At 44.5% G+C, this 24,612-nt stretch overlaps 2 protein-coding genes across 2 annotated transcripts in view; one reads left to right on the top strand and one right to left on the bottom strand.

The window, feature by feature from the left end:
• SLC1A1 (solute carrier family 1 member 1) overlaps positions 1-24,612 on the bottom strand; it is an 83,983-nt gene that overhangs the window by 24,952 nt on the left and 34,419 nt on the right. Inside the window, 1 exon segment of the mRNA NM_001082249.1 lies at positions 20,151-20,291. Coding sequence (NP_001075718.1) covers positions 20,151-20,291 — 141 coding nt within the window.
• LOC100348955 (small ribosomal subunit protein uS10) lies at positions 10,505-11,039 on the top strand. Its single transcript, XM_002708113.4, has one exon. The coding sequence runs from the start codon at positions 10,628-10,630 to the stop codon at positions 10,985-10,987; it is 360 nt and encodes a 119-aa protein (XP_002708159.1). The 5' UTR covers positions 10,505-10,627; the 3' UTR covers positions 10,988-11,039.

Genomic DNA, 24,612 nt, shown 5'->3' with positions numbered 1-24,612 from the left:
TGTTTTCCCCGGCCAATAGCAGGGAGTTAGATTGGAAATGGAGCAGCTGGGACAGGAACCCATCTGGGATGCTGGTATTGCAGGCAGCGAGTGGCTTTACCTATTATGCTACAAGGCTGGCCCCTCCAATGACTTCTCTTTTCTTTTTTTTTTTTTTTTTTTTTTGACAGGCAGCGTGGACAGTGAGAGAGAGAGACAGAGAGAAAGGTCTTCCTTTGCCGTTGGTTCACCCTCCAATGGCCACCGCGGCCGGCGCACTGCGGCCGGCGCACCGCGCTGATCCGATGGCAGGAGCCAGGTGCTTATCCTGGTCTCCCATGGGGTGCAGGGCCCAAGCACTTGGGCCTTCCTTCACTGCACTCCCTGGCCACAGCAGAGAGCTGGCCTGGAAGAGGGGCAACTGGGACAGAATCCGGCACCCCAACCGGGACTAGAACCTGGTGTGCCGGCGCTGCAAGGCAGAGGATTAGCCTAGTGAGCCGCAGCGCCGGCTACCTCCAATGACTTTTCTACCAATAATTTTTCATGTAAACAAACAGATAATTTTATAATTTTAACTTTCTTCCTCCTTAATACTTTATTATCCTCATCATTACAAACTTGTTCTGAGGAGAATTTTATGGCCACATCATCATCTGTCATGTGGCTGAAACTATACATACATAAATATATTGAATCATCCCCTTACTGCTGAGTCTTTAGATCGTCTCAGGGCCAAATCCAATAATAAACCACAGCAATTTCATTATCCACCCTAGCTAGTCCATTTCCTTTCTCTTTTCATGATTTTCCAATTGGTTCCACAGGAACAACCCTATTGTGGATGGCTTCTGTTGTGAGACACCTTAACATTCCTGCTTCAAAGAGAAAGGATATAAGTGAATAATTTCTGAGAGCACAGGCAGATTACGAGACCTCTGGCCATTTGGTGAACTCTATTTATGCATGATATTTGGCTATCAATAAAATGACTGAGCACTGCCTAGTCCTGAAAGAGTTGTCTGGATGCCAAGGAAAGCTGCGTTAGAGGTGGAAGACATGCATCCCTCCTTGTGCGAAACCCTTCCCTCTCTCAAAGATGCTCACATGAAAGAAATCTAACGATGCTGTTCTCTACCTGGGCTTCTAGGTTGGAGACGAGGCAAGTGATGAAGCAACCAAAAGCATACCTTTTCTTGGTTTCCAACTCTACCCTGATCATGGAAGAAAATGATTTGGTGTCTTCAGTGTGAACAAGTTGTCCTGTAAACATTGGCAAAGCCAGGATAACAGGACAAAGGAGGAAACTGTCACAAGGCAACCTGAAGGGAAATGCAATAAACCTGTGTGGCTCTCAGGTGCACAGGCAGTGTTTATATTCACTTCTCACGCTATCAAAGGCCCATTCATCTTGTTCAATGAGTGGGGATTATGTTTCTCACATATAACCATACAGATTGGAGGTACAGGAAAAATCTGAAAGGAAGCTATCACCATTATGATGATGGAACAACTCATTTCTCTTGCCAAACACACTGTTGCCCTCACTGCTGATTGCTGCCTTGGAAGTTAATATTTTGAGAAAAGGTGCTCTGGCCTCTTTAGCAGCTACACCAGGATGTTGTTAAAGGCCCATTCACTAACCTTCAGGACAAGACTGTGTAAATACCCAATGATGGGCATATTGCAACAGGCACATTTTATGAATAACCTTGATGATAGCTTGTTTTCTTTCTTTGAGAAAAAGGCAATCGGGTATGTTGAAGAGACTTTGTTTTACTGAGGGTAGGACAACTAAAAATACCAACCATACAAAGAACAACAAAAATCAAGAGGGACCAAAGGTTATAACTCAGAAATAATGAATGATCTCTTTTAGTTGAGGTCTCTCAAAAAAAAAAGAGCAAAAATAATGTAAATATCTAAGTTTGGTAAGTATATGATTATAAAATATACCTAAGAGCTCAGTGTATTATTTTGATAAACAATTTTAAAATTTGTAACTATAATGGTAGGTTAAAAAGAAAGAAAAAGAGCAAGGCATTGTGGGGCAGTGGGTTAAGCCACTGCATGCAATGCCAACATCCTATATTGCAGTGCTGCTCTGCTTTCCCCTGGGAAGGCAGTGGAAGACAGCCCTAGTACTTGGGGCCCTACCACCCACATGGGAGACCTGGATGGAGTTCCTGGATCCTGCCTTTGTCCTGCCCCACCTGGGTTATGGCAACCATTTGGGGAATGAAACAGGGGACAGAAGATTTCTCTTCCACTCCGCTTTTCAAATAAATAAAATCTTTAAAAAAGGACAAATTGTTGTATGAGCCCATTTACAGGAGGTAATCGCTTAATAAAGACAAGAAAATCAGCACTTTAACAGATTTCCAAATAACCTGTCGAAGCACCTTGACCATTCTCTGTGATGGATGTCTGTTTGAAGCAGCCTCCAGCCCCTCAAGTGCAGACAATGGACAGATTCACAGGGTTGTTACAAAACTGTCTTGGGCATGTGTTTGGTGCCCTCTCAGGATTTCTTCCAACAGTGAAACAAATTAAATCTACATGAGTAATTGTTTTGAGCATATGTTAATATGTCTTAATTTGTCTTAATGGCTTGGCCATGGGCTGATGCCTCTGCTTGTACTCCAGGACCAAGCTGGTAATAAAAGGCTTCATAATAATGAGATTGTTGGTGGAAATATCTTAAACAAATACATCCCCAGGCAGTCAGCCAACTCCTCTCTGTTGGAGCACAGCAACTATCTCACAGACTTTGAGGAAGACTTTTATTTCTCATTCCTCTAATCTACTTCAGTTCTACCAATGTCTGGAATATTACAGAAATATTTTCAAATCAACATACTTCCCTACATTCTACAGTTATCCCTCTACCTCTCCAGTCATCAATGATCAGGGGCAAAGCTTGTCCTGAAACCCAGATTCTTGGGTTTTGTAATATGCTATTGAGGACAAAGGTGGTGACCACCAGAGAGGAAGGGAAAATATACAGGACAACATTTTAAGCTTTGAAAACCTCTATAGTAGGGGTATATTAAGGACTATAAAATATCAGTCTGGGGCTGGTGCTGTGGTGGGGTAGGTAAAGCCACCACCTGCAGTGACAGCATCTCATATGAGTGCCAGTTTGAGTCCTGGATGCTCCACTTCCGATCCAGTTCTCTGCTATGGCCTGGGAAAGCAGTAGAAGATGACCCAAGGCCTTGGGCCCCTGCACCCACGTGGGAGACCTGGAAGAAGCTCCTGCCACATGGCTTTGGATTGGTGCAGCTCTGGCCATTGTGGCCATCTGGGGAGTGAACCAGTGGATGGAAGACCTCTTTCTCTTTCTGCCTCAGCCTCTCTGTAACTCTGCCTTTCAAACAAATAAATAAAAATCTTAAAAAAATCTGTTTGGATTGTCTAAACACTCCACCTGCCAATAATAATGATAATGACAATGGATACCATATTGAGCTGCCCATTAATGAATCATTTCTTTAGTCATTATAACCCTATGAGGCAACCATTATCATCCTCATTTTACAGAGGAATCAAAGCTCAGAAAGGCCAAGTAACATATCTCACTATGCAACAGTTTAGTTCTGATTTGGTCCTTGAACTCATGTAGATGTTTATAATTTCAAAGTTATTACTTAATGTTACTTAGTTTAGGAAGTGGGCCTAGAGGGAGGCCCTTAGGTCACTGGGGACATGCTCTCAGAAGGCAATTCTTGCAAGAAGATGATTATAAAAGCCTGAGTTGGGTCTAACTCCTCTCTGCATCTTGGCTTACTATGTGATGCTTCCTCCATTGGCATCCACTGCCCTTAACAGAGACCAAACCAATGAGATCTCCTGATCTTGGACTTGAACCATTCAAACCAAGCCAAGTAAACATTTTCTCTTCATAAAGTTGGTTGTCTTATACATTTTGATGCACTAATGCAAAACTTAGTAACATACAGTCATAATGTTGGCAAGGTGATCCCACCCCAGATTTGACCCCAAAGGTGTATTTTTAACCACCATGCCTTGTTGGCATCATCCATGTGCTGCAAGATTCTAGGCCAGGAATTTCCAAAAGAAATCCCTATGATGATGGAGATTTCTATATTTGTGCAGTAGTCACAAGCTACCCAAGGCTAGTGAGTCCCCAAAAGGTTCCTCCTATGACCGAGGCACCAAACTTTATTTCATTTTAACTAACCTTAATTTTTAAAAATCACACATGGCTAATAGTTATTGCATTGGACAGTGCAATCTTTAGATCACCAGGGTAGTTAGCATTCAGTGGGTGCTCAACTATGTTGAGTGAATGAATTCAAACTTAATTAAACAATTCAGTAGGGGAAGGGTTAAGCTACTAGATGGGACTTTTGCATTCACATCAGAGTGCTGGTTCAAGTTTGAGTCCTGGCTATTCCACTTCCAACAAATGAGCTTTGGAGGCAACAGAAGATGGCTCTAGTACTTAGGTCCCTGCTTCCCATAAGACAGACCCAGAGGGAGCTCCTGGCTCCTGGCTTCAGTTTGGCCCAGACCCAGCTATTGCAGGCATTTGGAGAGTGAACCAGCCTGTGGAAGATCTCTCCATCTCTTTCTGTCACTCTGCCTTCAAAATAAATACATCTTAAAAACTCAGTAACACAGACGGCACCGCGGCTCACTTGGCTAATCCTCCGCCTGCGGTGCCGGTACCCAGGGTTCTAGTCCTGGTTGGGGCAGTGGATTCTGTCCCAGTTGCTCCTCTTCCAGTCCAGCTCTCTGCTGTGGCCCAGGAAAGCAGTGGAGGATGGCCCAAGTGCTTGGGCCCTGCACCCACACATGGGAGACCAGGAGGAAGCACCTGGCTCCTGGCTTTGGATCAGCGCAGCGGCCATTTGGGGGGTGAACCAACGGAAAAGGAAGACCTTTCTCTCTGTCTCTCTCACTAACTCTGCCTGTCAAAAAAAAAAAAATTCAGTAACATCTTTACCTTGCCAGCACAGGGGTGGTGGAGAGGATGATGATGAGCCAACCCCCTGGCACACGATTCCCTGACTGTGCTGACCATGTATTCCAGGCCATCATTCTTGCCTGGGTCCCCAGTGCACTAAACAAGGTGCTCTATGAATGCTGTGTGTGAAGCTATCCGTGCAACAGAAAGAGCTGCACTTAGTACAGATGAGCTCCCCTTTACACTGAGCCCATTTTACAAGTTCACTGCTTGCACAAATTTGGGATTAAGCATAACCTCTTTAGAAAGCACTCAGATGTGCTGGTTTGGAATGGTTTGGTTTTCAGGGCAGCCAACAAAAACACTGGTCACCCATAAAAGACCTCCACACAGGAACACATTTAGCATCTTGGTGTCTGTCAACATTTCTTTTTTCATTATTGGGTATCTTCTCCCCCAGAGACTTAAAGAAACTTCTGTTGCCTCCCCAATAACTGTCCCTGTGAAATTTTAATGCTGCAAGCTAACTGGCTGTATACTAAATGAATGCATGTGCTTTTGATGTAAATAGAATTTGACATAAAATGAATTTTCTCTTCCCCTTCAAAAAACCAGCTTTGGCTGCCCTAGGGGTGATGGATGGCTGCTCCTGCGGGGCAGCACCTGCTTGTCATCTGCTGGGGGGAGGTCAGAGGGATGCCCCCTTAGCCTCAAAACAGCTGGAATACCCTATGCTTTGGGACTTCCCTCTCAACAGCCACCTAGCTTTCTTGCTGCTTGGTCCTCCCTGGTCCCTGAGAAGTCCACTGGACTACTTCTCTTCACAGTCCACTCCCAGGGCTCACTCCTCTTGGGAGCTTATGGCTGCCCTCTGGGGGATGACAAACAAAGGGGGCTGGGTACTCATTTATTACAAAGCAGCTGCACAAGAGTCAAAAAATACTCAAAAATGTTTATAGCACATGGACGGTAATTTGAGGGCTCTTGAATGTAATCATTAGAATTAGGGCTAGAATTTTTTTCTATCATTTCTCTAGCATGTCACTTTTATGACCGTTTACAAAGGTTATTGATCCCTGACAGAAATTTTATAAACTGGTCTTTCCCCATCTAGTTGGAAAACTAGCTGCTTTGTAAAGTCTTGGTACAGAGAACAGGTACTGCAGGGGATAACCAGGAGAGACTTGATGCAGCAGGTAGCACCTGAATTAGGCAGGAAAAGATGAGCAGGATTCCAGTCACCAGGAAGCCTAGGGCCTTTTAAGACCAGGGACAGTTCTGAGGTTGGACTGTGCCCTAGAAACTGGGATAAAAGCCCAGGTTGTCCTTGGAAGTGAGGGATACCTGCTAGCTCTTTATTTTAGGTAGAAAGCATTTGCCTGTTCCACCTCTGGAGGAGGCTCTGACTATCTGGGGTGTTGGCTCCTGGCCAACGCAGCAATCATTTGAACTTTTTATAAAACACTACAAAGGAAGCAGTTGCCTGAGCTAAACAATAGCATATTTTAAAAATAAACATCTGAGGGTAAAAGATTCCTCAGAGAGTTCGCTGATTAAGCTGAGGCTACTGGAGAACAAAGCTGTCGTGACAATCTCTCTCCACTTGGCTGTCATAGTGTCAGAATTAACTCTGCTACTGGAAGCTTTTTTTAGTCTGCCGTATGATGGTGCTTCCCAATTGTGAATGGACACACCATCCAAGAAGCTCAGTGTTGCACAGGAGCTAAAACCCATCATGTGGGTGACTCCAATCTCTGTGTCAGTAACAGAGAGCCACCTGCAGAGAGGAACAGGAGTGGCCTCTGATGGGAAAGAGCTGGCTCAAAGCACAGCCTTCTATTCCCCGACTCAGCTTCCCAACAACACGTTTTTAAAAAATTGTATTTTATTTTATTTGAAATGCAGAGAGGAAGACAAAGAGAGACAGATGGAGAAAGATCTTCCATCCACAGACTCACTCCCCACATGTACTCAATAGTCAGGGTCAGGCCAGGCTAATGCCAGGAGCCAGGAATTTAACCTGGGTCTCCTGCGTAGTGGGCAGGGATCAAGCCATCATCTGCTGCCTGCCAGGTTGCTCATCAGCAGAAAGCTGTATCAGAAGCAGAGTAGCCAGGAAGCAAACCCTCCAACACATGGTGCAGGTGTCCCAGTCAGTGACAACCACTGTGCTAAATGCCCACCCCATCACTCCCTACTTAAGGGAAACTGTGAGGAGTAAATTGAACAATCTCTTATTGCACAGTGATGCTAAGATTAGAAATAATTAGGTCTTCCATCTGTTGGTTCACTCCCCAAATGGCTGCAACAGCTGGGGCTGGGCCAGGCTGAAGCCAGGAACTTCATCTGGCTCTCCCAAATGGGTGCAGGGTCCCAAGCACTTGGGTCAATTTTGCTGTTTTCGCAGGCACATTAGCAGGGAGATGGATCATAAATGGAGCAACTGGGACTCAAAGCAGAGCCCATATGGGATTCCGGCACTGTAGGCAGAGGCTTAATCTGCTCCATGGCCCCAGCCCCAGCCCCAGCCTCAGCCCTGTAAATAGTCTTCATTATGATGGAATGAGTGATAAACAGGATGTGTGTTGCTGAGTGAATGGAAGGCAACTCAACAAACCTCAATCCATTTGTTCTGTCAGTCTCTCACTCCTTCACTGCACCGCCTAGAAAGAGATCTTTTAAAAACATCACTCATGGCCGGCGCCATTGCTCAACAGGCTAATCCTCCGCCTTGCGTGCGGCACCGGCACACCGGGTTCTAGTCCCGGTCGGGGCGCCGGATTCTGTCCCAGTTGCCCCTCTTCCAGGCCAGCTCTCTGCTGTGGCCAGGGAGTGCAGTGGAGGATGGCCCAAGTGCTTGGGCCCTGCACCCCATGGGAGACCAGGAGAAGCACTTGGCTTCTGCCTTCGGATCAGCGTGGCGCGTCGGCCGCAGTGGCCATTGGAGGGTGAACCAACGGCAAAGGAAGACCTTTCTCTGTCTCTCTCTCTCACTGTCCACTCTGCCTGTCAAAATAAATAAATAAAATGAGTGATTTTTTTTTTTTGACAGGCAGAGTGGACAGTGAGAGAGAGAAACAGAAAGGTCTTCCTTTGCCGTTGGTTTAACCTCCAATGGCTGCTGCGGCCGGCGCACTGCGCCTATCCGAAGGCAGGAGCCAGGTGCTTCTCCTGGTCTCCCATGGGGTGCAGGGCCCAAGCACTTGGGCCATCCTCCACTGCCTTCCTGGGCCACAGCAGAGAGCTGGCCTGGAAGAGGGGCAATTGGACAGAATCCGGCGCCCCAACTGAGACTAGAACTCAGTATGCCGGCGCCACAAGGCGGAGGATTAGCCTAGTGAGCTGTGGCGCCGGCCCACTCATTTCATTTTATACTCTGTTATACTCTGGTATAGCCCACCAGTAGCACTGAAGAAAATCCTTACTCTGGCAGATTCTACAAGGGGGACCCCCACCTGCTTCTCCAGCTCCATTGTGCTACCTCCTTTCATCCCAGCATCTCCTCCAGCCCTCTTCTCAGCACACCACTTGTGGGCCTTTGCACAGGCTCTTCCCTCTGCCTGGTCTTCTCCCTACTCTTCATTTGGCTGGTAAATCTTGTCCTCATGGGACCTGTGCAGTGGCACAGTGGGTTAAACAGCTGCAATGCCAGCATCCTGTATAGGAGCACTAGTTCACATCCTGGCTGCTTCGCTTTCAACCCAGCTCCCTGCTAATATACTTGGGAAAGCAATGGAAGAGGGCCCAGGTGCCCGGGCCCTTGACACCCACATAGGAGACCCAGATGGAGTTTCCAGGCTCCTGCCTTTGGCCTGACCCAGCCCTGGTTGTTGTAGCCATTTGGGGATTGAACCAGCAATGGAAGACTTCCCCTCACCCCATAACTCTGCCTTTGAAAGGCAGAGTTACAGAGAGGCAGAGGCAGAGGCAGAGGCAAAGAAAGAGAGAGAGAGCGAGCGAGCGAGCGAGCGCGAGCCTTCCATCCACTGGTTCACTCCCCAGATAACTGGAGATAAGCCAATCTGAAGCCAGGAGCTTTCTCTGGGTCTCCCACATGGGTACAGGGGCCCCAAGCACTTGGGCCATCTTCCACTGCTTTCCCAGGCCATAGCAGAGAGCTGGATCAGAAATGGAGCAGCTGGTACTTGAACTGGCACCCATAGAGTATGCCAGAGCGGGAGGCCAAGGCTTTAACCTGCTGTACTGCAGTGCTGGCCCCTAAAAAATGCCTGTCCTCAGAGTACTTTTCCCAACACCCACACCATTGCTTGGCATCCTGTGGATATTGATTTTCACAGCTTTTAGCAATGGGCTCATTATTTATGATCTTTCTCACTAGACTGCAAGCTTCCAGGAAGGCAGGAGACCTAGGTATCTGCTTGTCCACCAATGCACACCTGGTGCCCAGCAGACAGGAGCTTAATAAACACGTTAATGGAATGAGTGTTTGGTTGCCTGCCCCAGGACTCTCCTTCCAGGCTCTGACCCGCGGGTGGCAGAATGTTCCAGAACAGAACTCAGTCAGTCCCAGGTACTGCCCTTTTGATCTGTTTAGTCTTGGAAGTGACTTCACCTCTCTTCAATCTCCTGTTTCCTTATCTCTAAAGGTGGAGATAAGGATGGTCCCACCTACTTTACTAATTTATAAGGTTGCCATGTGGATTGAATAAACAAGTTCACATTTTTAAACTGAGAAATGTTTCTTTTACTCCTTGGAGAAAATAAGGCTGGATGTTATCTCACATTGTCCATCTAGGGCACAGGGAAACCTTGCAGCCTGCATGAATACTCCTTGAACGTTAAGAGAGAAGAGAAAAGGCAGAGAGGAGCGAGCAAAATATATTTCTGTGCATGCTTCACCTGTGGTATCTATTATGCTTAGAGACATGAATACAAAGAATTTCCTTAAAATAGGTGATATCGCCACCCAAGACTATTGTGTGAAGTAAACAAAATAAATTGGTTGTCGGCAGAATCAATTAAAGGTCATTTTTCAGCCATCAGCTGATCTACAGTTGGTGTTCAAATCATGTCTCAAGGAGCTGGCTGGTCTCCCAGTTCTTCTGTTGCCTGGGAGCCGTAGTAACTTTTTTTTTTTTTAATACCACGGAGCATGGTGGTCTTTGTAGTTGGGATGGATTATTTCAAAGACCCCATGAACTATTTTTTTTATGAGGCTTATTGTTCAATGAAAGCATTAAACACATCCCAGAGGATCTGAGAAACTCAACTGTTTTCTCCCCAAGTCCAGACGAATGCTTTGACACCAGTGCCTGGCTTACAGCTCAGAGAACCTTTTCTGGGTTTCTGGCATAACCTAGTTATTACTAAGTTCCCTCTTTGTTTCTCTTCACCCTATAGAACTGGTAGCTCAGGCTTGTAGGTAGAAGTTTCTTGTATGTTGGTGAACTTTAATGAAAAGCACAAGTCTCTTTTAATATTGTCTTCCATTTCCTGAATCAATGTATTTGGTGCACTTGTGTATGTATAGCTCAGTTCTAATTTTGGTCCTGATAGCTTCTGGTCAGTTCAGGAACTTTCTAGAAACTCCAGGCAATATTAAGCCAAAAAAGAATTGTAAAATTGTTTAGCATTCTTTCTGAAGACGACGCGGTAGCATTTGGTGCGGAGCGTGTTTGCGCCCGCTCCTGCTCCTGACTCACCGCTGTTCGCTCTCGCCGAGGAACAAGTCGGTCAGGAAGCCGCGCCGCAGCCATGGCTTTTAAAGACACCGGAAAGACACCCGTGGAACCAGAGGTGGCCATTCACCGAATTAGGATCACCCTGACCAGTCGCAACGTCAAGTCCCTGGAGAAGGTGTGTGCTGACTTGATCAGAGGAGCAAAGGAGAAGAATCTGAAAGTGAAAGGACCTGTTCGGATGCCTACCAAGACACTGCGAATCACTACAAGAAAAACCCCTTGTGGTGAAGGTTCTAAGACATGGGACCGCTTCCAGATGCGAATCCATAAACGGCTCATTGACTTGCACAGCCCTTCTGAGATTGTGAAACAGATCACTTCCATCAGCATTGAGCCAGGAGTGGAAGTTGAAGTCACCATTGCAGATGCCTAAGCCAACCGACTGTTTTAATAAATTGACTACCACTTGTTAAAAAAAAAAAAAATTGTTTAGCATTCTAAATATACTATGACACGGTGCTACTTTCCATCTTTTAAAAATAAGGACCAGTTAAGTAACTAACTTATCTAGGGTTTCAAAATTAATAAGGGCAGAACTGAGATTCAAACTCAGGCAGTGTGGTCCCTGAGTCTTAACCACCGGACTCTGCAGCCCCTCTGTGACTACATCCTCTCCTGAAGCTTGTTCGGGTGTCCCTGTGTAGAGAACAGCACAGGTGGGAGTTAACCACTCCGGCCTGCTTCCCTGCATACAGACTCAAGTCCAGACCCTTGAGCAAGGCACATGGAGCCAACAAAGTGGCATGCTCACCCCTCCATCCCATTCTCCTCCCCATGGTCCAGGCATTCCTGCTGAAGTCTCATGGTCCTCCCAAGACACTATGCCTTCTGCTATTTCCTTCTGTGTAAAATATTCCCTCTTTCTCTTCATTCCTATCTTTTAAAGTCACATCCCAACATCTCATCCATCTCATCCACTGTCCTCATTCCCACAAAGCACTACCCCACAGCCTTGTAATGTGTGCTCTTTCTCTTGTTGGGACAGGATTTAACTTTGTATCTTGTGTGCCTAACACAAAGCCTGGTTCACTGAAGACGAAGGAACGAATAAATGGTCTCTCAGCTTTGTGCATTCAATGTAAGAGGTCCAGTAGAATCCCTGCATGGTTTCTTTTTTTTTTTCTTTTTTTTTTTTTTTTTGCCATGAAACACAATCAGATTATCTCACAGCTGAACAGAGCTGTGAAACAGACCAGCACCAGCTGAGGCAGAAGGAGTGCTCATTCACGGCTGTCTCTCCAGGCTGCACTGCCTCTGGGAGAGACTGAAATCGGGCATGTTTATCTCTGGTACTTTGTATTTTATTATTTGTGCAGGTGGCACATTCATTATGGGAACTTTATTCCTTATACACTGCGTGCTGCTCCTCTAGTTTTTGGATCAAAGATATTGTGGAAATCAAACTTCAATAGCTGGGCTCTAACTCAACACAAATTTCTTGATGATATTAGGGAAATGTTTAAGGCATGTCAGTAAATCTGCTTAGGCCATTCTGCTTTCCTGGTTTCCAGACAGGGCTAGAGAAATAGAAAGGAAGCACTTTAAGATGCAGGAAGAGCCCATTGGCTCCGGATGTAGCAAAAAGGCAAGAAGTTTGTTCCCAGACTGTAGTCTTGGGCTACAATCTTGCCTCCCCTAGTGGAGATTTTCAAGTCAATAAATTGCTCAAAGTGATAATTTTCATAGAAACTGTAAATAACAGACCACTGATATTTTAAGAAAAGCATTGTGCTTTCCCAAGCTGAAACTGACACTAAATGCTCTTCACCACCCCTGTTAACCAGTAGCAGCTTATATTTAACAGCAAGTTGTATAACCAAGTGATCATGCATCTTCAAACCCTACATCCTCTTGCCAATAGGGGGCCTCCTGGTACTGGCTATCAGAAGACCTCCAGTGCATGACCCAGTGGGTGACAGAACCTTATTCTCTTAGGGTTATTTTCTGTGAGTCTGTTTTGATGCAGTTGTGGTTAACAAACAAACATTTGTTCAATACAACTGGATCCTATTTCAGGGAGGAACATGACCTGGTTCTTTTTGATGTAGGACAAACAGGCAGAAAGTTAGTTTAGGATCATTGAGCTGGGAGTCACAAGCCCCAATGTGAAATTCTATCCTCCTACTTGTCAGTCAAAATGCCAGCTTTCTGGGGAGGGATGAGCTTCATACAGTACTTGGGGGGAAAAGCCACGAAAATATGGATACTGATCTCCACACGGAACTTCACTCCTGGAGACGCACCACCCTGACCTCATAAAAGGGACGAAAACCAGGAGTGGAGCGGCTGCCAGGGATCCCTTCTGTCTTCCTTCCTCCACACCTCCTCCTTTCAGCAATCTTCTGGCCCACTGCCCACTCCTGATGGGTATTTTTTTTTTTTTTTTGTATTGGGCAATCCATGCTCGTGTGTGTGTGTGTTTGCTTTCTCATCTTTGGAATAAAATTTACCTTACATAGGTCAGTACTCAGAATTCTGGTCTTTGTGTACGGTAAGAGGCTAGAGTAAGAAATTAATGCCCTCTCACCCACATCATTTGCCATGGAGGATGTGGGATTACTTCCAGATACCATGAGAAAAGTAATGCAAGGCCTTTAAACAACACCTTCCCCAGCCCAAATCCAAGCATGTCCTCTCCTACAAAGCTCGAATTCAACAGTAAAGGTCTCCCAAAACCTTGGCTGATTCTATTCTGCTCCACCTTCGGGGCATTTATACCCACTGTGTAGAGTGGTGATTTATCTTGTCACAGGGATTCCATCTCAACTAGACTGTATCGTGAGAGTCAGAATCTAGTCTTCTCTTTCATCTACAGCAGATCAGTTTCAGCCTGGCCTCCTGTTCTGGTAAATAAATGTTTTTATTGGCACAAAGCCATGCTCCAATCATTTATCTGCTGTACCTATGACAGCCAGAGTTGGGAGGCTGGACAGAAACTGTATGGACCACAAAGCCTAAAATCCTTACTACCTGGACCTTTGGAGAAAAATCTTGCTGACCCCTGCTTGGGAGCTAACTGACTCACAAATGTCTTCTACATCTGGCTGCTGTTTAACCTACACTACTTATATTTAAGCTTTTATATAAGGATTTTTTTGTTGTTGTTAAAAAGTAGCAGAAAATGCTGCTATGGTTGAGGTCAAATCCTAAAAATTTTGAAATCCAGATGCAGATGCAGCAGTGACAATCACCGAAAAGTTTCAATAATATTAAAAAAAAAAACTCCTAAGGGTGGGATCTTAAGTTTATCTTCAGAGAATCTGCCTACAAATGTAAATCTAATTACCCAACCAGTGCTCTCTGGAGGAAACTGAAGTCACTGATCAACAGAATGCAAATGTTTTCTCCTGCTGTCTAGGGTTTTGTGTTTACCTTGCCTGGGAGGCAGGACCAGTGCTAGAAGTCACTCCCAGTGGCTTGGGGGGAGCGGAGAGGATAAACTTGGAATGCACTTGTAACTGGTGCTGCTGCATGAGGATTGTGTGCTTTTGTGCCAGTAGGCATTTGTAGGAAACCCTGGGGCTCAGGTGTCATAGGGATGGTGAGCAATGTATTTCTCCTTGCTCTGTTGGAAGAAATGTGCACAGGACCTGGCAAAGACTTGGCCAAACCCGACCTGGACAGACACCAAGTCCTGCAAGCAGGGTGGGTTTACAACAAACTGGCAGGAACTGGGACACCAGGTCTACCTGAGTTCTCTGATGGGGCCCACAGGGCAAGGCCAGCCCTTGTGGCTGCATGGCAGGGGAGATGGTTTCTCCATACACCACCACCACAGCAAGCATCCCAGGAAGAGGTTGCCTCCCAGGTCAGGACAGAAAGGCCTGTGCGAGAGCAAAGCTTGGGCCTCCTAGGCCCTGGTGTCAGGTGCCCCTGTCTGGGTGGAGTGGTGCTTGGAGGCAAGAGGCTAGGAGGATCCTTCCTGAGCATGGCCAAGAGCATCACAGAACCATGCTGGGAGAGCACGGGAGTGCATGGAGGGGGCTGTTCTGTTCCTACGCCGGTCACAGGAGGCTCTGCTCATCATAATTTGGGTATTAAAGAAAACATGACTTGGACCAACATTGTGGTGTAGTGGGTTAAGCTGCAGTCTGGGACTCGACTCTGGCATCCCATAGAAGCGCTGGTTTGAGTACCACCACTCCACTTCTGATCCAGCTCCCTGCTAATGTGCCTGGAAAATCAGGGGAAGATGGCCTAAGTGCTTGGCCCTCTGTCACCCAGGTTTGAGACCCAGATGAAGTTCCAGGCTCCTGGATTCAGCCTGGCCCAGCCCTAGACATTGTGGCCATTTTGGGAGTCAATCCACAGATAGATCTCTCTCCACCCTCCCACTGCACTGCCCCATAACTGGGCCTTTCATATAAATAAATCGTTTAAAAAAATGACCTGAATTTAATCTCAGTGACTGGTGAGATCTGGACTGGGATTGCACGGCAGAGTGTGTGGATGGGGTATAAACGGTAGGTGGTGTTCTGTCTGTTAGCACCCACACAGTCTGCCTGATAATGCCTGCAGATTGCATCTACAATGCTGTTTCTCTTTCTTTTTTCCTGTTTTAAAGGACATTTGAGACATTATATCATTTATTTGATACATAATTCCACATGCATTTATAAAAGGTCATTTTCTAAGTCTGTGCTATGGCTCAGCGGGTTAACTGTTGTCTGCAGTGCTGGTATCCCATATGGGGGCTGGCTCGAATCTCTCCTGCTCCACTTCTGATCCAGCTTACTGCTAACACACCTGGGAAAGCAGTGGAGGATGGCTCAAGTGCTTGGGCCCCTCCACCAACGTGGGAAACCCACAAGAAGCTCCTGGCTCCTGGCTTTGGACCATTCCAGGTCTAGCCATGGCTATTCTGGGGAGTGAACCAGTGGATAGAAGCTCTCTCTCTTCCTGTAAATGCAGCCTTTCAAAGAAATAAATAAATCTTTTTTTAAAAAAAGTTATTTTCTTGCACAGCTATATGCCATTATCACCTCTAACAAAATATCATTTTCTTAATATTATCGAATAGCTAGCACATATTCAAATTTCCCTGATTAACATGACTTATTAACCTCATTATCACATAAAGAGGGATTCTTATTGTTTAAAAAAAAAAAAACAGGAAACAAAGTGGCTGTAGAGTATTTTTATGTCATTAGATGGCTTAATGGCAGAACTTTTCCCCCTACCTATTAATGTGGCCAGATAGGTTCCCTGATGCAGAAGCACAGATTATTAGTGTTGGTGTCTTGCTGTCTATTTCCAATGTATGTATCCCTAGGGAACTCATATATTACTTCCCACTCTCCACCCAACTTCCCATATGCATTTTTTTTTTATTTGACAGGTGGAGTTATACAGTGAGAGATAGAGACAGAGATAAAGCTCTTCCTTCCGTTGGTTCACCCCCCAAATGGCCGCTATGGCTGGCGCTGTGCTGATCCGAAGCCAGGAGCCAGGTGCTTCCTCCTGGTCTCCCATGTGTGGGTGCAGGGCCCAAGCACTTGAGCCATCCTCCACTGCCTTCCCAGGCCACAGTAGAGAGCTGGACTGGAAGAAGAGCAGCTGGGACTAAAACCTGGCGCCCATATGGGATGCTGGCGCTGCAGGCAGATGATTAACAAGTGAGCCATGGCGCTGGCCCCCTCCATATACATTCTTATTTGATCTAATACATTTATCAATTAAGCTACTGATCTGTGAAATTAGGTAGGCTTTTGTAATGTGAAAACTTCCCTTCTTGGGACTTGGTTGTGGCACAGTGAGTTAAGTCACCACCTGTGATGCCAGCATCCCATATGGTCACCGGTTTGAGTCCCAGCTGCTCCACTTCCCATCCAGCTCCCTGCTAATGCACCTGGGAGAGCAGCTGAGGATGGCCCAAGCCATATGGAAGATCTGAGGAGAGTTCTAGCCTCCTGGCTTTGACCTGACCCAAGTCCAGCTGTTGTGTGAGTGAACTAGAAGAAGGAAGATCGTTCTGTCTCTCCCTACAGTTCCCTCTGCCACTTTGTCTTTCAAATAAATAAATAAATCTTTTTTAAAAAGAAAGGAAAATTGTCCTCCCTGTATATTTTCTGTGGGCCTCTTCTGGGTGAATCTGAAGCCTGCTGCAGGGTGGAGGAAGGACCTGTAAGAAGGGGTGTAAAGGGCAGTGAGCTGGAGGGGACAGGGAGGAGAGCTGTGAGGGGGAACAGGGCAACTAACACAGGCAAAGTCTGAGACACACGGAGCAGGATCCATCCCACCTTATAAGAATAAGAAAATGCATAGCATGGAAACAAACCAAAGTAGCACAATCACCTTCAAATAAGGAAAGCATAATGGGTCCTGTTTTCTTATCACCCAGACTGAACCACTGATAACCTTGTTTTGATCTCAACTTTTTTTTTTTTTTTTTTTTTTGACAGGCAGAGTGGACAGTGAGAGAGAGAGACAGAAAGGTCTTCCTTTTGCCGGTGATTAACTCTCCAATGGCTGCCGTGGCCGGCGCACAGCGGCCGGTGCACTGCGCTGATCCAATGGTAGGAACCAGGTGCTTCCTCCTGGTCTCCCATGGGGTGCAGGGCCCAAGCACTTGGGCCATCCTCCACCGCCCTCCCGGGCCATAGCAGAGAGCTGTCCTGGAAGACGGGTAACCGGGACAGAATCTGGTGCCCTGACCGGGACTAGAACCCAGTGTGCCGGCGCCACTAGGTAGAGGATTAGCCTGTTGAGCCACGGCGCCGGCCGTGATTTTGCATCTTTATCTCCAGACTATGCTGGGGAACTGGGGGAGTGGGGGTAGGGAAGAAGTGAGTCTAGAAGTGACTGGGTCTGTGCTATTATTCTGGAAGCGCCAGGTTATGCCACTGGAATGCTGAGACCTGTAAATTATTTTCCTAGATTATTTCCAAGGCTGAGCTAGCACAACACGCAAAACACCCGGAATTCAAATATTGGTTATATTACAGAACTAGTATATTCAGGCATGCATTTTTACCTTTTCTAAAACCTGGATTACTACATGAGTTTTAGATTTTCTGCCTAATTGTGGATTAACTTTCTTTACTTTTCCCCATAGATATAACAATTAAATATTGTCACACATCAGGCTTATGATTGTTGTACAGATGCATGCAAAATGCTGTGTATGCACAATTCTGAATATTTTTCTTGGGAGAGAGCCCAGAGTTTTCATCATTTTCTCAAAGGAGAAAAGGAAAAATAAAGAATCTTCGACATGGAAAAAGCTCTAAGGGGTTAAAGCTGTGATGCCTACAGGGCCAGGATGAAAATATAAAAGAATAAAGTGGACAAGGTATTGAGCAATAGGGATGGTAGAAACTCTGGCATCCCCAAATGCATTTGGTCTACTTAAATGGAATAGCTGTTCCTGGCTCCAGATGGAGACCTGGCCCTAGTGTTCGCAGATCTTAATTCTTTCAGAGAAAGTAGAAATCTGGATATTTACATGAAATATTACAAATTTCAAATGCTGATTATAATTTAACAAATAAACAGACATTAAATAGGTCTCTCAGGCCACTAGGCTTAAAATAAACCAGGCATTCTGAAATATAATTAAATACATAAATAACAAAATTAAATGTTTTCTTTAGGTTTCCAGTAAGTCAAGAACACTAGGATCATTTAAGAACAAAGCTCCCAAGAGCTTCCGGACTGACCAGAGTTTGGCATTTGGGAAGTTCAACGGTCAAATGTGACAGCTCTCCAAACAATGCAGTTGCAGAATGAAGCAGATCCTGAAACCACACCTCCCTACCCCCTTCCCCCACAATGTCCAGGAGTCAACAGATCAGTGCCAGTGGAAAAACAAGTTCTAGAAGAAGACATATGCAGACTCCTAACTGTATGATTACATAAAATCTTGATTTTCAAACAGGTTATCAAAGAAGGAGGTACCTTTCTCTGAAGGGAAGAGAGAACTTCCACTTTGACTACGACCTTGTCTAAATATGATCAGAGTCGGTGAACTCAAAAGGCTTCCATAGCCTTGGCAACTCATGACAAGAGCCTAGGGTGATTACTGATGCCATAAACAAGAGTGTCAATTTGTTAAGTCAATAATAGGAGTCACTGTGCACTTACTCCTCATGTAGGATCTCTGTCCTTAATGTGCTGTACATTGTGATTTAATGCTATAACTAGTACTCAAACAGTATTTTTCACTTTGTGTTTCTATGTGAGTGCAAACTGTTGAAATCTTTACTTAATATATGCTAAATTGATCTTCTGTATATAAAGAGAATTGAAAATGAATCTTGATGTGAATGGAAGGGGAGAGGGAGTGGGAGAGGGGAGGATTGCGGGTGAGAGGGAAGTTATGGGGGGAAAAAGCCAATGTAATCCATAAGCTGTAGTTTGGAAATTTATATTCATTAAATAAAAGTTAAAAAAGAATCTTGATTTTCAAGCTGACAACACTAGTGATGGCCATGTCACATCTTAACAGCTGCCAGAATTATGCTAAGTATAAGAAATGCAACAAATGCCGTTTTGTAGACCAAATTAATTTTTTCTACACGAGGAATCTTGCTGTTTACAGGCACCGTGCAATATAATGATCAATAAGAGAAAAGTCCATTTCCAAATGCAGTTGTGTCACAAGTTCAGGTGTTAAAAATACTAGCACAGGGGCCAGCACTGTCGCGCAGTGGGTTATTGCCCTGTCTGAAGCGTAGGCATCCCATATGGGCACTGGTTCTAGTCTCGGCTGCTCCTCTTCCGATCCAGCTCTATGCTACGGCCTGGGAAAGCAGTAGAAGATGGCCTAAGTACTTGGGCCCCTGCACCCACGTGGGAGACCCGAAGAAACTTCTGGCTCCTGGCTTCAGATCAGCACAGCTCCGGCTATTGCAGCCATTTGGGGAGTGAACCAGTGGATGGAAGACCTCTCTCTGTCTCTACCTCTCTCTGTAACTCCTTCAAATAAAGAAAATAAATCTTTTAAAAAAATACTGGCACAATCCACAATTAACCATTTGCTACAGCACCTGACTCTTGGTCCCCATGGCAAATTTCCAGGGTGAATAAGAAGCAAGCTCTGAGTTCCATGACGGGTGGAAGTGGGCGGAGAGGATAAGCAGAGAGAACTGAAGACAGAGGCTGAGGGGTTCTTAGGAGTGCAGGCGCAGTTGAGAAATGAATGAGAAAACTTCAGAAAACACAAACAAAATCGACAGCCACATTTTTCCTCAAGACATGAGCTGAAATTTCAGTGACAACTATGCCTTTTTTCTTCCTTCTGTGCCCTAGATAGAATTGTATTTATAACATGTTTGAAAGTGGCACCTTCCTCAAAAGACATCAGATGCTGATAAGGAAGCTTGGAGCAGTGGTGGACACTGCTACAGACACAAATGACAGAAACATAATATACACTTTCCAAGTGAGGAGTGTGTGTGCGTGCGCACATGTGTGTGTGCAAGAGAAAGACAGAGAGACATGCCCCCAAGGTATTTCGTTTTTCCAAAATTAGAAAAGAACAACTTGGGAAAGTTCTCTTTAAATAACCATAGAGAACACCAGTTTTCTCAAGGTACCTGTAATCATGCTGGATACAATTAATGGCAGAATGACGAGTTTCAGCATCCTCATCAGGATTTCTCCAGGAAAAGCAAAGTAGAATTTATCCAGAGTTGAGAGATTGCTGTATTCTCGAACCAAGACTCCTATGACAATGCCTAGGAAAAATAAGAGTTGCAAAGAAGAAGAAAAAAAAACACTGTTGAGTTCTCCGGCATAAATTTCAGTGGCAAAATACTCCAAATGCACAAATTTTAACAGCAAGAAAGCAAAAGTTTAGAACTCCACAAGTCTATAAAATTTAGGTTTAAAAAATACCCACATTTTGAGAGGTAGCCAGTAGAAAGTACACATTGTTTGGTAAATCTGAAAAAATATTCTTGACATGAGAATTTTTGCTTTCATTTCTTCCCTATCAATTATATTTATCTTAGTCAATCAAATATAAGTATTTTGTTTTTACATACCACTTTCATTCTTTTCTACTTGTGGAAATATTTTACTATAATTTACATATCAGTTTTTCTCATATTTCTATTATAAGTACTCCTTTAATGATCATCCTTACAATAAATGCTCTTCCCTGGTTATACAAATTTTATCATTTTAACAGGAAAATATACTTTCTGATTTATTTTCCATGTTATCTGCCAATTTTGTTCTCTAATGCTTTGTATTCTTTTCAGTTATTTCTCAATAACAACATGTTCAAGTTTATGTGATCAAGAGACTTTTTATAGTCTGATCCTAAGGATCTTGTACATTGAGGCTTATAATTATTTGAGTAGGGACATGTTCACCATCAAGAAAGGTTATATGTTCTCTGAAAAAGCCTGCCTTAACTAGAATCCTATACAAAATCTTTGAGTTATATAGAGAACACAATTTAATGATGACTTTGATAACTAAAAATCACAAATTCTTAATATTTCCTCTTCAACCTGTTCCAAATAGTTCTAATAACATCTAACTACTGCACCCTTCCCGCCTGCTAACACATACTCCCCTTTTTAAAAACTAAGAAATAAATGAGCTGGGATGGCTTTCACACAAATTCCCCTTCATCAGCCTCTAGTGGGTAACATGGGAACTGGAAGAGAAATGGCTAAATTGTGGGGAGATTCAACAAGGATATCATCAGATACAGGAATTCACACACTCAAGCAGCCTATAGTCTGAAAATTCAGAGTTGTTTTAGCAAAGTTAAAAACCACTAGGGCAATGGAAAGACACTTGAAGTATAATAAATACTAGAATTCATACTTCATTGTTTGTCTAGAAATTTCATCTCAGATATATTTCCTATGCTCACTAGTGGACCAAAAAGATGAACTTGGTTAAGATGCACTGAATAATAACCTTACCCTTAGCTTAACTTTATTTTCCTACATATTCTACCTTGTCGTTGATCTCTGAATTTCATGTACACACTACTCAGTGAATTTCTGCACTGTGAATGCACAATTTTAAATCACTGTTGAAACAACCATAGGCATGCAAACATTTCCCAAATTGCAGCAAAGACAAAGGCAAAACGACTCTATTATCAATCCTACTTGGTTTGTATTTTTAAAACCTAGGATTAGAGACTCCTGAATGGTTAAGAACATCAAGGACATAAATATAGTTTAACTGAGAGGCACGATGCACTCACTTCCTGCTTTACCAATTGCCTGTGTTCAGCTGTTCCGTACAAACATACCTAAATTATGCCATCAGGATGCTCTGTAATGCTCAGGGTTTCAAAAATCAAACACTCGGGGCTGGCACTGTGGCACAGCAGGTTAAAGCCCCAGCCTGCAGCACCAGCATCCCATATGGGCGCCGGTTCGAGTCCCAGCTGCTCCACTTCCAATCCAGCTCTCTGCTATGGTCTGGGAAAGCAGTAGAAGATGGCCCAAGTCCTTGGGTCCCTGAACCTATGTGGGAGACCCAGAGGAAGCTCCTGGCTTCAGATCAGCTCAGCTCTGGCCATTTCGGTCATTTGGGGAGTGAACCAGCAGATGGAAGACTTCTCTCTCTCTCTCTCTCTTTCTCTCTCTCTCTCTCTCTCTGGCTCCCTGGCTCTCTGGCTCTCTGGCTCTTTCTTTGTAACTCTTTCAAATAAAGTAAATCTTAAAAAAAAATCAAACACTCATTTTTTCTTATACTATTTAGGTTGCTTCCAGTAAACTGGCTTGTATGTCGAAGAAAACTCAGTAAGTGAAAATAAAAATGTGTCTCTATTCCCAAACAGCCCCAGGACACTCTGTTGAGTGGCAGAATAACCCCATGTGCCCCCATCTCAGGGTTTAGATTACAATGATTAACTCTTCCTCTAGTCATCTCCACTCCAAATGAATGCAGGGCTTTTAGAAATAAATGTACTTGCTATTGCTATTGTTTAACATTCAGCCAGATAAGACTTTTTGCAGAAAAAATAAGAGTTGCCATGCAGAGCAGGCTGAAAGCAATGTGGGGTGACACACACAGTAAACAGGTTACTGTACTAGGCAATTAAAAGTTTGTAAAATACGCTGTTGTTGAGTACCTCAAACTGTACCCTAGGGTTTCTTTTTTTTTTAATTGGAAAGAAAATAGAAGCACTGAAATATCAACGAAGTGCTGGAAAGTGGGGCGATTCACATGGCACCCTGGCACCCTCAAGTGACTGTCGTCACCCAGGAGTTAGATGCCTTGTAAATGGATATGCTATCTCTTGGTCTCAAGCAAGTTTGGAAACACACGGTTCAGGACAAGGAAATCATGGGACGATTTTCCAGTTCCCAAGAACAACCCTTCTCTGCCTACTGAGAGAGTCAGAACCTTGGACAGGATTAAGATGCCTGGAGAAGTCTCCAAAGCCAAAGGACGCTAGGAACCACTTCCCACTTGGGGATGCACAGGCCCACCTACAGGGCCACACCTTGAACTACGGAGGGTAAACATCAGCAACCTCCTTGAATGGTCCAATTCTACAGAGTCCCACAGCAGGACCAACCGCAAGTCCCCAAAGGTAAGAACCCCTGCAGTCCCAGCCGTGGACCCACGGCACGATACTTGAACTTCCTTCTCCCACACAGGCAAGACAGTCTTGAGCAGGTACAGAGATGACTTCGAAAGAACACTGGTGTCATACGAGTAGGTTCAAGTTTTGGTTCCATCGCATGGGAGCTGTGGAGCCTAGGCCACGACTTTAACCTTTCCTCTGGTCAAGCAGTGGGAAAAGGGTCAGATTAGCTTCTTTCAGAGATCCTTCTGATGTCCAAGATGCTGTGAGCCCCAAGCCTTGGTTTCCTCAACTGTCAAATGAGACCACCTGATCTCAGCTCCAAGACAGTTGTTTGTACTTTCCAACTTTTATGTTAAATCTAAATGTGGTGGCCGGGCAAGAAGGAAATGTGAGAGAAAAGTACCAAGACCTCTGCTAGGGCTTCTTCAAGTTGAAGTTCAGAGATGCTAGTTTAGGGGCCAGCGTTGTAGCACAGTAGGTTAAACCTCTGCTTGTGACGCCAGTATCCCATATGTGCACAGGTTCAAGACCCAGCTGCCATACTTCCAATCCATCTCCCTGATAATGCTCCTGGGAAAGCAGTGGAAGATGGCCCAAGTATTTGGGCCCTACACCCACATGCGAGACCCAGAAGAAGCTCCAGGCTCCTTGCTTCAGATTGGCCTAGTTTCAGCCGTTGCAGCCATTTGGGGAGTGAACCACCAGATGGAAGATCTGTCTCTCCCAGTTTGTGTTACTCTGCCTTTCAAATAAATAAATAAATCTTAAAAAAAAATTCTGTTTCAGAGTATGAGTAGAAAAGAGACTTCTCTTTATTTAATGGAATACTGGGCCTTTTACTATAATTAAATTAAAATATGTTGTCTCAAAGATTTTTTTTTAAAAAAGAGAGGATGAAAGATGTATAAACTACATCAAATCTGTTCTCTTTATATCAAAAACTTAGAGATAAAATAGAGTTCTCCAGCACATAATTTAATCTTGGTTTCATTAGATAAGAATTATCGGCAAAGGAAAAATATTTTTAATTATCACTGAGATGGTAATCTAGCCAAGCCATCAGGCTAAGAAAGCAATGTAGTAAGCAAATTAACTGTGTTTCTTCTCACCCTGCAGAATTCTGGAGTTAATCTAAGAACATTCAGGATGGGAAAATAAGCATGCAGTGAACACTTACTAACAATGACTGTGGGCGTGCCCTGGGTACAGGAAAGGAAGGTTTCTCTACCCATCCTTCCTCATATGGCTGTGACCTTTTGTCCTTGTCTAAAGAGCTGTGTAGCTCCTCCAGTACAAGCTCTTCACAGGAATTTTGGCTTAAAAAACAGATGCCTTAGTCTGCACAGATTTTATGTTCTCTTTTTATTTAAATTCTTTGAAGAAAGCACTTTTTAGGGGCCAGTACTGTGATGTAGTGGGTTAAGGTGCTGCCTGCAGCATGGGCAGCCCATATGGCCACTGGTTCGAGTCCCGGTTGCTCCTCTTAC

This window comes from Oryctolagus cuniculus, chromosome 1 (genome assembly GCF_964237555.1).
Source record: "Oryctolagus cuniculus chromosome 1, mOryCun1.1, whole genome shotgun sequence".
NCBI lineage: Eukaryota > Metazoa > Chordata > Mammalia > Lagomorpha > Leporidae > Oryctolagus > Oryctolagus cuniculus.
This window is presented reverse-complemented; position numbering and strand designations above follow the sequence as displayed.